The following is an 18,144-nucleotide window of genomic DNA, read 5'->3' as shown; positions in this document are numbered from 1 at the left end:
GATTTGCATTCAGACACACCCCAGGTAATTCTATGTTGATTTGCACTCAGACACACCCCAGGTAATTCTATGTTGATTTGCACTCAGACACACCCCTGGTAATTCTATGTTGATTTGCACTCAGACACACTCCAGGTAATTCTATGTTGATTTGCACTCAGACACAGCCCAGGTAATTCTATGTTGATTTGCACTCAGACACACCACGGGTAATTCTATGTTGATTTGCACTCAGACACACCCCGGGTAATTCTATGTAGATTTGCACTCGGACACACCCCGGGTAATTATATGTAGATTTGCACTCGGACACCCCCTGGGTAATTCTATGTAGATTTGCATTCAGACACACCCCTGGTAATTCTATGTTGATTTGCATTCAGACACACCCCAGGTAATTCTATGTAGATTTGCACTCAGACACACTCCAGGTAATTCTATGTTGATTTGCACTCAGACACACCCCGGGTAATTCTATGTAGGTTTGCACTCAGACACCCCCCGGGTAATTCTATGTTGATTTGCATTCAGACACACCCCAGGTAATTCTATGTAGATTTGCACTCAGACACACTCCAGGTAATTCTATGTAGATTTGCACTCAGACACACCCCGGGTAATTCCGGGTAATTCTATGTAGATTTGCACTCAGACACACCCCGGGTAATTCTATGTAGATTGACACTCAGACACACCCCGGGTAATTCTATATTGATTTGCACTCAGACACACCCCGGGTAATTCTATGTAGATTTGCACTCAGACACACCCCGGGTAATTCTATGTAGATTTGCACTCAGACACACCCCGGGTAATTCTATATTGATTTGCACTCAGACACACCCCGGGTAATTCTGTGTAGGTTTGCACTCAGACACACCCCGGGTAATTATATGTACATTGGCATTCAGACACTGATGACGGTATTCTGAATTGCTATTTATATCGGACAAACTGTCACCTTCCCGGAACATGTGCAGGTGAGATTAAAATGTGTTTTGTACCTCATGTCCATTTCTCGGAGGTACCGTATCCAGAACGCAGATCTTTCGTTCCAGCAGTGGAATCATTAGTTGATGAAGTCTCCCGGATATATCAGAGCTGGCGGAGCACAGGTACAGGTACAGGTACCGGTACCCTCGACTCGGCAAGCTATGATGACAAACGAGTGTCACGTTTCGTAATCCTGTTTGCGTCCGACGGACAAAATGAAATGTTTTGACAGTGGCATATATAGAGCCTCATGGCTCTGAGACGCCATTGATTTCGAAGAAGAAGAAGAGGTTATTGAGAAGAAGAGGTGCAGGTGACGGATGCGATGTCGTACGAGGCGCACCCGGTCCAACGGTTCACCTGGTAATTAAAGGCGGCACCTTTGGACCTGTTTCAGGGTCAGACCTCAGGTAAACCCTGGGAGGAGGAAGCGAGTTGGACGCGGCGGACAGTGGAAGGATAAGCAGATCGAAGAACCAAGAAGGAATCCCGAGTCGCTGTTCTTGGGCTGTTTAGTCGAGCGACCGCCTACCTGGAGACCATTTATTTAACCGCCGACCTTGGTGGCGACCCGCTCGGTCAGTACTTGTTGCGTGGCTGGCTCGTTTTGCCGGTAGGCAGCCTACCTGGTGTCTGCCATGGGCTGCTTTCGCCCTGACAAGACCGAAGATCAACGAAATGATGAGAAAGCTCAACGAGAAGCGAACAAGAAGATCGACAAACAACTGCAGAAGGACAAGCAGATCTACCGGGCCACGCATCGTTTACTGCTCCTCGGTATGGACACCTACTTACCTACCTACAAGTACAATGCTACATACATATATATATACATACATACCTACCTACATACCTACCAGTACCTACAATGCTACATACATACCTACATACCCACCTACCTACATACCTACCTACCGCCATACATACCGCCATACATACCTACCTAACGCACCTATGTATTCACCAAGCCCTCTTCTCGGTGAACCTTTACTTATAAGTAACACTTGACCCTACTCTACTCTACTCTACTCTACCTACCCTTCTGTACTCTACTCTACCCTTCTATACCATGCTATACTATACTCCACCCTGCTCCACTCCTGTGCTCTACTCTTCCATTTCCTTCTCTACCCCACACTACTTCACTCCACCCGACACTACCCTACGCTACTGTACTCTAACCTACACCTCTATTCTTTGCTCTGCACTACTGCACTATACTCTAATCTACCCTTCTATACCCTGCTCGACTCCACTCTGCTCTATCCTTCTGTACCCTGCTCTACCCTACTCTAATCTCCCCTTCTCTTCTTTGCCTATGCTACGCTACTCTAATCTACTATACCCTCTACCCTACTCTACCATACCCATTTGTACCCTACTGCACCGTACCATGCCCTACTTTGCTATACCCTAAACTACCGTACGCTACTATACACTACTCTTTCTCACTTCATCCGCTCATCACGTCATCAGTATCATTTCAGGTGAGGGTTGCATTGGTGATGGTAATTGTTAAGCATGGAGATATTTGATGTATCCGTTAAGTTGATACTTGTGGTGATTTCCAGGTTATATGAATGGATACATGTTTACATACCGATTGAGTTCTCATCAATGTAACATGTATGTGGGTTAGCAAGTCGTGCAGCGAAGGTGTGAATAAGAACACATTTTGTTTACATTTGAAGGAATAGTTCAATTGTGTAAAGGTTGATGAGAAATCATGGACACTAATCGATACTGACCTGTAATATTTGATACTTACCTGTAATATTCAGTACCGACCTGTTGTACTCGGCAATACTTGCATTTTAATTTTTTTATCTCGTTTACTTTATGAAGGAAATCAAGATTGTCTTATTGTTTCAGGAGCGGGTGAGTCGGGAAAAAGCACCATCGTAAAACAGATGAGGATTTTACACGTCAACGGCTTCAACACAGAGTAAGATACCTCAACCACCTCCATCCATTACACAACACCGACCTGATGTCCTCCACCACTTCCATCCATGACACAACTTCGGCCTCCATCACCTCATTCCATTACACAACACACACCTGCATGTCCTCCACCACCTCCATCAATGACACAGCACCAACCTGCACGGCCTCTAACACCTCCATCACCTCCACCACCTCCATCACCTCCACCAACTCCATCCATTGCACAACACCGACCTGCATGTCCTCCACCACCTCCATCCATGACACAACTTCGGCCTCCATCACCTCATTCCATTACACAACACACACCTGCATGTCCTCCACCACCTCCATCAATGACACAGCACCAACCTGCACGGCCTCTAACACCTCCATCACCTCCACCACCTCCATCACCTCCACCAACTCCATCCATTGCACAACACCGACCTGCATGTCCTCCACCACCTCCATCTATGACACAGCACTGACATGCACGGCCTCCACCAATTCCATCCATTGCACAACACCGACCTGCATGGCCTCCACCACCTCCATCCATTACACAACACCGACCTGCATGTCCTCCACCACCTCTATCTCTGACACAGCTTCAACATCCATCACCTCAGTGCATTGCAGAACACTGACATGCATCATCACCTCCATCACCTCCATCACCTCCATCACCTCCATCACCTCCATCAACTCCATCAACTCCATCACCTCCATCCATTACACACCACCAACCTGCACGCCCCACCACCTCCATCCATTACACAACACCGACGTGTCCACTCCCTTATTTATTTTCTTGAGGTCAGAAGGTGGTGGGAAAGAGCAGTCACAAAGTTGTGTAGCGTAGGGCAACGTATTGGTGTTGCTTGCACGAGCCAGGTCGGAGGGTGCGGGGGGGGGGGGGGGGGAGGTGTGGGACATTTTATTTGTTGAGAGTCCTGAATGGGTTGAATGGTCATGATGGAGGTCTTCTTCCAACACATAAAGCTCTTTCCAACCACTCACTCTCATATATAATGTTTTCTACCTTCGAGGTGGGCTAGAAAGATGACACTTTTCACACCGGTGTAACTTGAATCCATAATTCCAGGACAAATCACAAAACTGTCTGAAATGGAAAACTCCATAAACCAAAGTCAGCCGGTGGAGCATCCCTCTTCATCGATGAGGGTCACGTGACCAAAGACAACGGCATCTTGCAGGGGCACGATCGCTCTCCAAGGTGTTTCTCATTTTATGGTGGTATGATTAGAGAAGTGCGTGTGGGTTTTTGTTGTTTACCAATGGTGTAAAGTGGTAGGAAGGCAAAAACGATTGTAAATGAACTTACCCTTCTTCATTACATTGTGTACAAAAACCGTGTCACATGACTAATACTGAACTGTACTTTATTGCATTTATTCTCGGGTCGGGAAATGAACCCTGATCAGACGTAAAATCGCCATCTCTCTCGCAACCTGTTGTGTAATCGTTACTAATCTAAATTCGATCAACGTTTCAAAAGTGAAAGATGCAAATTTAACACAATATATCAAATTGGTTGTTGACGACATTTGTGGGAACATTGACAAGAATATCACAATCATTGTTTGTTTTCCACTTCGGTTTATAAGTTCCACCCATGAACGTTTGCCTTTTGACTTGAAATCATAAACTCCATCCCTTAGATCTGCCTCGGAACTCTGGCTCTTCCATGAACCTTCACGATGTATACTGCTTGCAACACGTATGATTCACCCTACCTTCTGCTTGCAACACGTAGGATTCAACCCAGCTTCTGCTAGTAGCACATATGATTCAACCCAGCTTCTACTTACAGCACGTAGGATTCACCCCAGCTTCTGCTTGCAGCACGTAGGATTCACCTCAGCTTCTGCTAGCAGCACATAGGATTCAACCCAGCTTCTGCTTGCAGCACATAGGATTCAACCCAGCTTCTGCTGGTAGCACATATGATTCAACCCAGCTTCTACTTACAGCACGTAGGATTCACCCCAGCTTCTGCTTGCAGCACGTAGGATTCACCTCAGCTTCTGATTGCAGCACGTAGGATTCACCTCAGCTTCTGATTGCAGCACGTAGGATTCGCCCCAGATTCTGCTTGCAGCACATAGGATTCACCCCCATCTTCTGCTTGCAACACGTAGGATTCACCCCAGCTTCTGCTTGCAACACGTAGGATTCAACCCAGCTTCTGCTTGCAACACGTATGATTCACCCCAGATTATCCTTGCAGCACGTAGGATTCACCCCCCCCCCCCCCCCCCCATCTTCTGCTTGCAGCACATAGGATTCACCCCAGCTTCTGCTTACAGCACATAGGATTCAACCCAGCTTCTGCTTGCAGCACGTATGATTCACCTTGGCTTCTGCTTGCAGCATGTAGGATACACCTCAGCTTCTGCAAGCAGCACATAGGATTCAACCCAGCTTCTACTTACAGCACGTAGGATTCACCCCAGCTTCTGCTTGCAGCACGCAGGATTCACCCCAGCTTCTGCTTGCAGCAGGTAGGATTCACCTCAGCTTCTGATTGCAGCACGGAGGATTCACCCCCAGATTCTGCTTGCAGCACATAGGATTCACCCCATCTTCTGCTTGCAGCATGTAGGATTCACCCCAGCTTCTGATTGCAGCACGTAGGATTCACCCCAGATTCTGCTTGCAGCACGTAGGAATCACCCCATCTTCTGATTGCAGCACGTTCGGTTCACCCCAGATGCTGCTTGCAGCACGTAGGATTCACCCTATCTTCTGATTGCAGCACGTAGGATTCACCCCATCTTCTGATTGCAGCATGTAGGATTCACCCCAGCTGCTGCTTGCAGCACGTAGGATTCACCTCATCTTCTGATTGCAGCACGTAGGGTTCACCCCAGCTGCTGCTTGCAGCACGTAGGATTCACCTCATCTTCTGATTGCAGCACGTAGGATTCACTCCAGCTTCTGATTGCAGCACGTGGGATTCACCCCAGATTCTGATTGCAGCACATAGGATTCACCTCATCTTCTGATTGCAGCATGTAGGATTCACCCCATCTTCTGATTGCAGCATGTAGGATTCACCTCATCTTATTGCAGCACGTAGGATTCACCTCATCTTATTGCAGCACGTAGGATTCACCCCATCTTCTGATTGCAGCACGTTGGGTTCACCCCAGCTTCTGATTGCAGCACGTAGGATTCACTCCAGCTTCTGATTGCAGCACGTAGGATTCACTCCAGCTTCTGATTGCAGCACGTGGGATTCACCCCAGCTTCTGATTGCAGCACGTAGGATTCACCTCATCTTCTGATTGCAGCACGTAGGATTCACCCCAGCTTCTGATTGCAGCACGTAGGATTCACCCATCTTCTGATTGCAGCACGTGGGATTCACCCCAGCTTCTGATTGCAGCACATAGGATTCACCCCATCTTCTGATTGCAGCACGTAGGATTCACCCCAGCTGCTTATTGCAGCACGTAGGATTCACCCCAGCTTCTGATTGCAGCACGTAGGATTCACCCCATCTTCTGATTGCAGCACGTAGGATTCACCCCAGCTGCTTATTGCAGCACATAGGATTCACCCCATCTTCTGATTGCAGCACATAGGATTCACCCCATCTTCTGATTGCAGCACGTAGGATTCACCCCAGCTGCTTATTGCAGCACGTAGGATTCACCCCAGCTTCTGATTGCAGCACGTAGGATTCACCCCATCTTCTGATTGCAGCACGTAGGATTCACCCCAGCTGCTTATTGCAGCACATAGGATTCACCCCAGCTGCTTATTGCAGCACGTAGGATTCACCCCATCTTCTGATTGCAGCATGTAGGATTCACCCCATATTCTGATTGCAGCACATAGGATTCACCCCATCTTCTGATTGCAGCATGTAGGATTCACCCCATCTTCTGATTGCAGCATGTAGGATTCACCCCATCTTCTGATTGCAGCACGTAGGATTCACCCCATCTTCTGATTGCAGCATGTCGGATTCACCCCATCTTCTGATTGCAGCACGTAGGATTCACTCCAGCTTCTGATTGCAGCACGTAGGATTCACTCCAGCCTCTGATTGCAGCATGTAGGATTCACCCCCATCTTCTGATTGCAGCACATAGGATTCACTCCAGCTTCTGATTGTATTTTGCAAGCATGCCCCACTAATATTAAATGGTATTGTAGCGGCTACCGCTGGGTCTACACAATCGCCTTGCACCTACCGAGGACGCGGAGCGATCACCATGCCGGGCTCGCCCAGGACGCCCGGGCATGCCCGCTCTCGACTTGCCGGGACGCCCGGGCATGCCCGCTCTCGACTTGCCAGGCCTCGTCCAGGACACCCGGGCACGCCCCCTCTCGCCTTTCCCGGGCAAACGCTCCGGGATAATGTGTATATATATTGCTGCCCGATAAACGGGCTTTTCAGAGTACCCGAGTTGATTTGACACAATAAAGAAACTCGGACGAATTCCAGCTTTTTGTCGCGTCCATTCTTTCGATTTATGTTGGAGCATAGCTCCTACATTGGTGACCCGACATGGACACGGCAGTTGCTCTCAAACTGCCTACCTTCTGGGAGGCTCACGCGGCGGTTTGGTTCGCTCAGGCGGACTCCCTGTTCGCCCTGCGAGGCATCACGGCCGACGACACCCGCTTCCACCATGTGGTAGCAGCACTCGGCTCAGCCACCGCGGCCCGCGCCCTGAGCCTCCTCGAGCGCCCGCCAGCCGCTGACAAATACGACGCGATTAAAAAAGCTCCTCCTCGACGCTTTCGCCCTCTCATCAGCGGAACACGCACGGCGCCTGCTCGACCTGCCCGAGCTCGGCGACACGCGCCCGTCCGAGCGAATGGACTACATGCTTTCGCTGCTCGGCGAGCACTCTCCGGCATTCCTGTTCCGGGAGCTGTTCCACCGTCAGCTGCCTCGCCCAGTACGCCTCGCCCTGGCAAGCACGACGATCACGGATCCCCGCGCCCTCGCCAGGGAAGCCGACAAGATCTCCGCGGCAGGCCAACGCATTGGAGCAGCGACCTGGAGCCCACCGCCATCCGAAGCAACGCCCATGGCGCCCGAGCACCCGGCACGGTCGACGACCGAACTGCTGACGCAATTGGCGGCCGCTACGCTGCGCCGACCACCTCCAGCACAACGACCGGAGCCTCCAACTGACCAGGTGTGGTGTTATTATCATGCCAGGTTCGGACAGAAGGCCCGGACATGCCGACCCCCGTGCACCTTCGGCAAGCCGGGAAACGGCCGGGCCGGCGTTCATTACCAGCCATGAGCGCCGGCCACACGGGCAACTTACTTTTCATCACGGACAAAGCGTCCGGATGGCACTTCCTGTGTGACATCGGCGCCCAACTGAGCGTCGTACCCGCCTCCGATCAGGACAGGCAGTCCGCGGTTTGCCGCCCCTCCTTGGTTGCGGCCAACGGATCGGCCATCCGCACCTTCGGCCCGCGCAACGTCACCGTCTGCTTCGGTGGCCAATGCTTTAATTGGACTTTTGTAACCGCAAGCGTGCCCATGGCTCTGCTAGGCGCCGACTTCCTCTGCGCACACGGACTGCTGGTGGACGTCCAACGGCGTCGCCTCATCAACGCCGAGACCTTCAGCTCCCTGGCATGCACATTGAGCAGCTCTGCTCCGACCGAGCTGGCATGCGCCCTCCCGGCGGCGAACGAGTTTGCTCGCCTGCTCACGGAGTTCCCGGCCCTCACGCGGCCGACGTTTTCGGCCGTCGCAGTACGACATGGGATCGAGCACCACATACCAACCACGGGCCCGCCGGTCTACGCCAGAGCCCGCCGCCTCGACCCAGCCAAGCTCGCCGTGGCCAAAGCCGAGTTCGACGCTTTGGAACACCTCGGCATCATGCGGCGCTCCGATAGCGCGTGGGCTTTGCCACTACACATCGTCCCAAAACCAGGGGGCGGCTGGCGCCCATGTGGCGACTACCGCCGCCGTAACGACGCTACCACCCCCGACAGGTATCCGATCCCGCACATCCAAGACTTCTCCGCCCGTTTGGCAGGACGGGTCATTTTTTCAAAGATCGATTTAATACGGGGATATCACCAGGTACCTATCAGGGCGGCCGACATCCCAAAAACGGCCGTCATCACGCCGTTCGGCTTATTCGAATTCCTGCGAATGCCGTTTGGCCTCAAGAACGCGGCTCAGGCGTTCCAGCGCTTGATGGACGGCGTGCTGCGCGACCTGCCGTTCCTCTTCGTTTACCTGGACGACTTCCTCGTCGCCAGCACGTCCCGGGCCGAGCACCTCCTCCACCTCCGAACACTGTTCGGGCGCCTCAGCGAGCACGGCCTCATCGTCAACCCGGCCAAATGCCACTTCGGCACGACGGCCGTTGATTTTTTGGGCCACCACATCACCAAGAACGGGGCCGTGCCGCTGCCAACCAAGGTCGAGGCCATCACCACGTTTCCGCGTCCCCGCTCCATAAAGGCCCTGCAGGAATTCCTGGGAATGGTGAATTTCTATCACCGCTTCGTGCCCCGCGCTGCTCAACTCATGCGGCCCCTCTACGAAGCCCTCCGGGGCAAGCCGGCCAAGCACGACGTCGTCTGGTCCGCAGCAATGGACGCGGCCTTTAAAAGCTTAAAGCGGGCCCTCGCCGACGCAACACTGCTCGCTCACCCGGTGCTCAACGCTCCCATCGCCCTCACCACGGATGCCTCCGACTACACGGTGGGCGCCGTACATGAGCAATGGGTGAACGGGGTTTGGCAGCCACTCGCTTTTTTCAGCCGGCAACTCCGGCCGAACGAGCTCAAATATAGCACGTTTGACCGTGAGCTCCTCGGTCTACACCTGGCCGTTCGCCATTTCCGCCACCTCCTGGAGGGCCGACCCTTCACGGCGTTCGTCGACCACAAGCCGTTGGTTTACGCAATGGCCAAGGTCACGGAGCCGTGGTCGGCCCGCCAACAGTGCCACCTCTCCGCCGTGTCGGAGTTTACCACGGACATCCGGCACGTCGCCGGCAAAGACAACGCCGTGGCCGACTGTCTTTCTCGGGCCAGCGCGAACGCGATCCACCTCGGCGTGGACTTCGCGCTTATGGCGGCGGACCAAACCACCGACACCACGGTGCAAGCCCTCCGGGTGGCGGACACGGGCCTCCGCCTGGCCGACATCCCCTTCGCGGACACTGGCCTGCTCTGCGACGTCTCCCAAGGCCAGCCTCGCCCCATCGTGCCCGTTACCTGGCAACGCCGCATCTTCGCCTCCCTCCACGGCCTTTCCCACCCGGGCCGGAAAGCTTCCCAGAAGCTGGTGTCGGCGCGATTCGTCTGGCACGGCCTTCGACGGGACGTCCGCGATTGGACCAGCACCTGCACAGCCTGCCAACAGGCCAAGGTCCACCGACACACCCAGGCCCCGCTGGCACCTTTCACCGTGCCCGAACGACGTTTTGACCACGTCAACGTGGACATGGTGGGCCCCCTCCCCCCATCACAGGGTTTCACACACCTGCTCACCATGGTGGACAGGACCACCAGGTGGCCGGAGGCCGTTCCCCTCGTCTCCACCACCACCGCCGACGTGGCGCAGGCTTTCATCGCCACCTGGGTCGCCCGCTTCGGTGCACCGGCGGACATCTCGTCAGACCGCGGACCGCAGTTCACCTCCGAGCTGTGGGGCGCGGTCGCCCGCAACCTGGGGGTCAAGCTCCACCGTACTACGGCCTACCACCCCCAAGCCAACGGGTTGTGCGAGTGATTCCACCGCTCCATGAAGGCCGCGCTCATGGCCGGCCTTCAGGACGGCGGTTGGGCCGACCGGCTGCCGTGGGTCCTTTTGGGCCTCCGCACGGCCCCCAAGGAGGACCTCCGGGCGTCCACCGCCGAGCTTGTTTACGGCCAGGCGCTACGCGTCCTGGGCCAATTCGTTCCCGACGCTACCAGTCCCTGGTCCGCAGCTCACCAGCACTCGGACCTCCAGGAGACCGCCCGACGGTTTGCCCCCGTGCCAACGTCCCACCACGGTGACCCCCCAGTCCTACGTCCCCCCAGCGCTTCGCACAGCGGAGTACGTTTTTGTGCATCATGACGCACATCGGGGGCCACTCCGTATGACGGGCCCTTCCGGGTCCTGCGACGGGACGACAAGTCGTTCGTCATCGACATCGGCGGCAGGTCGGACCGGATTGCGGTGGACCGCTTCAAGCCGGCGCACTTGGACATCGACCAACCGCCACGGTTGGCCCTTCCGCCGCGGCGAGGCCGCCCCCCCGTCCACGGTGCCCCCCACTCGACCGCCCACCACCACACCGGACCCCCCCCCCCCCCCCCCCACTACCCACCAGGGGTCGCTTCGGCCGGGTCATCAGGACCCCCCTTAAATTGACCCTGCCGGTGCAAGTCGATTCTGGGGGGACGTGTGTAGCGGCTACCGCTGGGTATACACAATCGCCTTGCACCTACCGAGGACGCGGAGCGATCGCCATGCCGGGCTCGCCCAGGACGCCTGGGCATGCCCGCTCTCGACTTGCCAGGCCTCGTCCGGGACGCCCAGGCGCGCCCGAGCATGCCCGCTCTCGACTTGCCAGGCCTCGTCCGGGACGCCCGGGCATGCCCACTCTCGACTTGCGAGGCCTCGTCCAGGACGCCCGGGCACGCCCCCTCTCGCCTTTCCCGGGCAAACCCTCCGGGATAATGTGTATATATATTTCTGCCCGATAAACGGGCTTTTCAGAGTACCCGAGTTGATTTGACACAAGAAAGAAACTCGGACGAATTCCAGCTTTTTGTCGCGTCCATTCTTTCGATTTACGTTGGAGCATAGCTCCTACAGTATTCCCATTTTTCCATCTTCTTCCTCCCAATGTCCCATTCACAGATACCTGGCTCCATGTCCTCCCATTGAACAAACTCATCGAGTGTAACAGGTCCTCTGTTGCGATGTGATAGACAGAAATGATCATAATCGATGCACATTGGACAAACCGATGGAGGAACCAACCTCTGAACTCAAAAACAAAATGGATGAAGAGAGAGGGTTTGTCAATTCAAGATTGAACTATAGAAAGTCGAGACATCGTACCCAACCAGAGACCTCTCCTGAACTATCATGGGGATCTTGTACATGGATGGAACTGGACGAAAGTATTGGAGATGTTTTCACTTCCAGCTGATCCTTGTTCCTTTTATAGTGCTTGAAATCCCACCAAGTCCTCTGTCATCCCTCTCGTTAATTGTGGACGTGTCCTTTTACATTTGAGTTAGATTCCACCTGTATTACACACCTTTTTGTTTGGACACACTAGACACACATAGCAAGTTTTTGAAAGAAATTGGAATGTATAATCACCACACTTGGTTTTAAATTCCCTTTTTTATTTTCATTTTCCAGTTCAGTAATTGACTGAGCTTATCACATCAGTGTTATCACTAACTCGGGCGTTCAAGCCAAAGATGTTATTAAAGCTAAAAGGTAAATAGTTAGGCTTGCGACCTCTGTCCTCCTCTCAAATCCCTACCCCTTTTTACTGTTGCTGCGAGCGACAGAACAGGTTGGATGCATGTATCATTAACAGAATCGGCTCCGTGCCCACCCCATATCCATCCCATCCCTCCCCATGTCCACTCCACTACGCACCATGTCTGCCCCGCCCTACCCACCCAATGTGGAACTACTCCCCTCCCCCACCCCCATCCCTTGTCGCCTTCCCTTGTTCCCATGTCTCCTCCCCCTCCCGTAACCCGAACCCTGTCCCGTGACCCGAACCCCAAACCCTGCCCCATGACCCGAACCCCGAAGCCTGTCCCGACCCCGTCCCGTGACCCGGACCCCGTCCCGTGACCCGGACCCCGTCCTGTGACCCGGACCCCGTCCCGTGATTTCCTTTGTGACCCTAACTGTAAAATGAATTGCATCCTCTTCCCTCCCTCTCCTCTTCTCATGTGAATGTTCTCATTCTTCCTCTTGCTCTCCTCCTCCGTGTGCTCATGTGATAGATAAATGGCTTCTCCTGAACCAATTATCACAAGCAATCCCATTATGACAATTTGAGCCTGCTCAGTTCCCAAATATATTTTTATGCTGGAAGTGAGAAATTTAAAGTCTGTTTTGTAAATTGTTTTCAGGGAGAAGCAACAAAAGGTTCAAGATATCAAGCGGAACATTAGAGATGCAGTCGTGGTACGTCGGTCACCTGGTTTATGTTCCAAAGACATCAATACCCACCGGTGTTCTCGACCACTCTTACCCCTCATTTATTTGCTTCTTGCTGGGCTCCGTGTAAACCGCCAACTGCTTTCTCTTCCATTTTCATAGAACATAACCACTGCCATGGCGACCCTGACCCCACCCGTCCCCCTGGCCAACCCAGCGAACCAGACACACGTGGAGTACATGCAGAGCACCGCCACTCAGCAGGACTTTGACTTTCTTTGGGTGAGTACAAATACCTCCAGTTTGCCGAACCTACATTTGCTTCCACACTGAGCATCTTCCAGTGAAAGCTCAGAATTGCTGGATCTGATCATTTACGAATCGTCTCGCTCGGCATTTTTGGAAAAGTCAATAAAATGCACCTATGGTCCATCCATGTGTGTTCTCCCCACAGGTAGCTATGTTCTCCCCACAGGTAGCTATGTTCTCCCCACAGGTAGCTATGTTCTCCCCACAGGTAGCTACGTTCTCCCTGCAGGTAACCCCAAAGATAGAAGTCAGGTGAGTTGAGGTCCGGAGAATGGGGTGCCCATTCAACATCTGTCCTTCCAGAGACAATTTCATCACTGAATTTCTGTTTGTAGCCATCTGTGTTGATCTGTTGAAAGTATGAGGTGCGACCCCATCTTGCTGAAACCACTGCACTGCCCTGTCGATGTGTACCATTCAAGTACCGTTCAGTGGTTACGGTTTCCGATTTCCCTTCTTCATATTGAAACCAGAGAGGCCCAATGATGCCAGATTTGCTTCTGGCAACCAATGCAGTGCATTGCTGGCTATGCAATGGTATTTCAATAACACCATCATGAGAAGTAGAACCTCAAAACAAGTTGTTTTCGGAGTTAACATGACCACTTAAAAGAAAGTGAGCCTCGTCAGAAAACCACACGTAACTCAGAAAATGTAGATCCCTCCGCATTTTTGCTCCAAGCATTCATACATCGTCACACAAAGTTGTTCATCATTGTCTGGTAGTTTTTGCTTCACTTGTATGCGACTTGTTTTGGTACATTTTTAGTTTTGAGTTCAATTCTTGAGATCAGCGACGCAGCGATTTCCAGGGGTTCCTCAAAACTGCTCCATTCAACCGCTTCAATATTTTCTCGTGATTTGCAGTCCTCGGGGGACCAAACTTTGAGCAATTGAGATTTTGCACTGTCCCGTGGAACTTGATGAAACCTCTATCAATCGAAAATAGCAGACTTATCTGCTCTCTAACTTTTTTTCAATCATGTTTGAGTCTGTTTCAATGACTCTGTGGCAAAATAAGACTTAATAATAAAGATTCTTTGTTCATTTGTCCACACCATCTTAAAAATTATCACTGACTGAAGTTTGCAGTTTTTTTTCCCTCCGAACAATGCATCTTGCAATGCATTAAAAAAATAAAAATTACACTTAACTTTAACAGGGTTGTGTTTTTATGAAACACCCTACTCGGTTTGTGAACTGTCATGTAATTCACTCTTCAATCGCATGAAAAGGCATGAGGTTGCCATTAGTAAGACTGGGAACAACACAACACAACAACAGGCATTTTAAGGCCATTTTCCCTGCTGGAGCGGGGGTTAGCCTTGCGGTCCCCATGATAATCTTCTCCATTTTGCATCTCCCCTTGTTAACCCCCTTTCCCGCATTTTTTCCACCATCTTTAGCCAAGTCTTTCTCGGTTTTCCCCGTCCTCGACTTCCTTCCACATTCATTTCCATCACTCTTCTCAACCAGTCACTTTTATCCTTCCTCAACACATGACCAAACAATCTCAACCTGTTTCTCTTTACAGCATCCATCACAGGCTCTATTCCCATCATCTTTCACAATTCATCATTTGTCTTCCTCTCTCTCAACGATACTCCACACATCCACCGAACCATTCGCATTTCCACCCTTTCCAGCCTTCGTTGCTGCTCTATGTTCATTACCCATGTCTCGCTCCCATAAATCATAACACTTCTCACACATGCAGCATACACCTTTCTCTTCAGGTTCAACGACGCTCCCCTCCTCGTCAGCACGCCACTCAGTTCCCGAAACTTCTTCCACGCACATCTCACTCGAGCAACCGTTGCCGAGTCTGATCCACCTTCTCCATTCAGCATGTCTCCGAGGCAACAAAATGTTTTCACACCTTCCAGCTTCACGCCGTCTCCAAGATCCAACTCAACATTTCCTCCATCTGCAGCTCCCTCTGTGCACACCCTACACTTTTGTGAACCTGGTGTGTACCCCAGTTTAGAATAGGTACACCGTATCCCTGCGTGTCATAAGAGGCGACAAAGGGTTGGCGTCGGGAAGGGCATCTGGCCTTAAAAGCATTGCCTTAAAAAGACAACCATGACAATTACAACTACATGTGGGCAGGGTACCGCCCGAAGTACCCCGTGGGGGACCCCACTCCCTCTCGTCAAAACTCAAGGTGGGGAACCCGATCGAAGCAAGGGTGGAAATCACTCCATTTATGAAGAAGAAACGTCTGATGCCCGACGTGGAGATCGGTTTCTGAGGTTTGGGACATGGAATGTAGGGACAATGACAGGGAGATCAGAAGTGGTGGAATTATTGGTCAGAAGAAGAGTAGACATATGTTGTGTGCAGGAGACGAGATGGAAGGGAAGTGGTGTGAGAATGGTGAATGGTAGGCAGGGACAGAAATACAAGTTTGTATGGCAAGGGTGCCCAGAAGGCGTGCATGGTGTTGGTGTCCTGTTTTCTGAGGAGTTTGTAGACAGTGTGGTGAGTGTGACTAGAGTGAGTGAAAGGTTGATGATGGTGAAAATGATGATTGGAAAGCTCTTTGCGAACGTCATCTCGGGATATGGTCCGCAGGTTGGTCGGAGCGATGAAGAGAAGGACAAGTTCTGGTGTGCGATAGAGAAGCTGATGGAAAACGTGAAAGATGAGGAAGTTGTTGTGGTAGGAGGACACCTAAATGGACATGTGGGAAGGAGTATGGATGGTTTTGAGGGAGTTCATGGGGGTTACGGATATGGTGTGAGAAATGGAGAAGGTGAAAGGCTTTTCGAGTTTGCTGATGGAGCTGATTTGTTGATTTGTAATACTCAGTTCCAGAAAGAGGATAATAAGCTTGTTACATACACGTCAGGTGGGTCGACGACAACCGTTGACTACCTGATGGTGCGTAGGCGAGATAGGGGGCACCTCAGGGACACAAAGGTGATCCGGGGGCGGGGGGGCTGTTTCACAGCACCACTTGGTTGGCTGCGACATAAGGGTGAAAGGTGCGAGGAGAGCTCGGCGGGTGAAGTACCAACCGAGAATGAAGGTGTGGAGGTTGAAAGAGGTGACAGTGAAGGAGGCATTAAAAGAGAGGCGGAGTATGGTAGAGGATGATGTGGCTGAGCTTGAAAGTGGTTGGATGTCAATGAAAGATAGTCTGTTGGGAGCCGTTGGTGAGGTATGTGGATGGACAAAAGGACCACCGAGGCACTCGGAAACATGGTGGTGGGATGATGAAGTTAGAAAGAAGATTGACGAGAAGAGGAAGAAGTTCAAGGAGTGGCAGAAGGCGAAGGGTATGGGGGCAGAAAAGGCAGAGCATGAAAGTTATAAGGCAACCAAGAAGGCTGCAAAGAAAGAGGAAGCAAAGGCGCAGGAGGCATGTAGGAAAATGTTCAGAGAACGCTTGGATTCGGAAGAGGGTCAGAAAGCAGTATTCAGGATTGCAAAGCAGATAGCGAAAGAGAGGTGTGATGTGATGGGGGTGAGTTGCTTGAAGGATGAAGTGGGACAAATCATTGTGGACCCAGATGGAATTAAAGGAAGATGGAAGAGATATATTGAAATACTGTTGAATGCAGAGAATGAATGGGATGGCAACATGGAGAGTAACCCAGTTTTAGGACCGGCAGAGAAGATAACCGAGAAGGAACTTGAGGAAGCGATAAAAGCAATGAAGAGTAGAAAAGCGGGAGGGTCGACGGGAGTTGTGGGAGATATGTTGAAGGCAGTGGGAAATTGGGGTGTGAAGAGAATGACAGAGATCTGCAATCTGGTGGTGAAAGAAGGCCGCATTCCAGTGGATTGGGAACTGAGTACCCTCGTCCCCCTATACAAGGGAAGGGGAAAGGTGACCCTCTGGACTGTGGCTCGTATCAAGCGATAAAGTTATTGGAGCATGGAATGAAGGTATTGGAAAGGGTGTTGGAGAGGAGGATAAGGAAGAAAGTGAAGATTGACGAAATGCAGTTTGGATTTATGCCAGGAAGAGGAACGACAGACGTGCTTTTTATTGAGGCAGTTGCAGGAGCAGTACATGGAGAAGAGGAATAAGTTGTTTCTTGGGTTTGTTGATCTGGAGAAAGCATTCGATAGGGTTCCACGTGAAGTAGTGGCATGGGCATTGAGGAAATTAGGAGTGGAGGAATGGTTGATCAGAGTAGTGATGGCAATGTACAAAAGAGCGCGCACAGCTGTAAGGACGAAGGACGGGAACAGTGGTGAGTTTGAGGTGAAGGTGGGAGTGCATCAGGGGTCGGTACTAAGTCCACTACTATTTGTAGCTGTGATGGAGGTGCTGGCTCAGAACGTAAAGGAGGGTTTACCGTGGGAGTTGTTGTTTGCAGATGATCTGGCTGGAGTAGATTGCGGAAAGTATGGATGGACTGAAAGAGAAGATGAACAAGTGGAAGGAATGTATGGAGACAAAAGGTCTGAAGGTGAATATCGGAAAAACGAAGGTGATGGCAAGTGGTAAAGCATGTGGTGAGGTGGAAAGAACTGGGAAGTGGCCGTGTGCTGTGTGCAGGAAGGGTGTCGGAGTGAATTCCATTCAATGTACAATGTGCGCTGAGTGGGTTCATCAAAAACGTAGTGGTTTGAGAGGGTCATCAACCAGTGTGGCAGCTACATTCAAGTGTAAGGTGTGCGCAGATGGAGGAAATGTTGTTGGATCTTGGAGACGGCGTAAAGCTGGAAGGTGTGAAAACATTTTGTTACCTCGGAGACATGCTGAATGGAGAAGGTGGATCAGACTCGGCAACGGTTGCTGG

At 51.7% G+C, this 18,144-nt stretch overlaps 1 protein-coding gene across 4 annotated transcripts in view; it reads left to right on the top strand.

Moving 5' to 3' along the window:
• Positions 1-1,253: 1,253 nt before the first annotated feature.
• Positions 1,254-18,144, top strand: part of GNAS (GNAS complex locus) — a 43,743-nt gene continuing 26,852 nt past the window's right edge. Inside the window, exons 1-4 of one of the 4 annotated variants that reach the window (XM_078779156.1) lie at positions 1,254-1,770; positions 2,866-2,938; positions 13,048-13,102; positions 13,238-13,357. In XM_078779156.1, coding sequence (XP_078635282.1) covers positions 1,632-1,770; positions 2,866-2,938; positions 13,048-13,102; positions 13,238-13,357 — 387 coding nt within the window. In that variant the 5' untranslated portion in view covers positions 1,254-1,631. Of the gene's footprint in view, positions 1,771-2,865; positions 2,939-4,054; positions 4,160-5,360; positions 5,448-13,047; positions 13,103-13,237; positions 13,358-18,144 lie in introns of those variants that run through there. The other 3 variants (XM_078779155.1, XM_078779157.1, XM_078779158.1) reach the window with 3 other exon arrangements.

This window comes from Myxine glutinosa, chromosome 5 (genome assembly GCF_964187855.1).
Source record: "Myxine glutinosa chromosome 5, kmMyxGlut1.1, whole genome shotgun sequence".
Classification (NCBI taxonomy): Eukaryota; Metazoa; Chordata; class Myxini; order Myxiniformes; family Myxinidae; genus Myxine; species Myxine glutinosa.
This window is presented reverse-complemented; position numbering and strand designations above follow the sequence as displayed.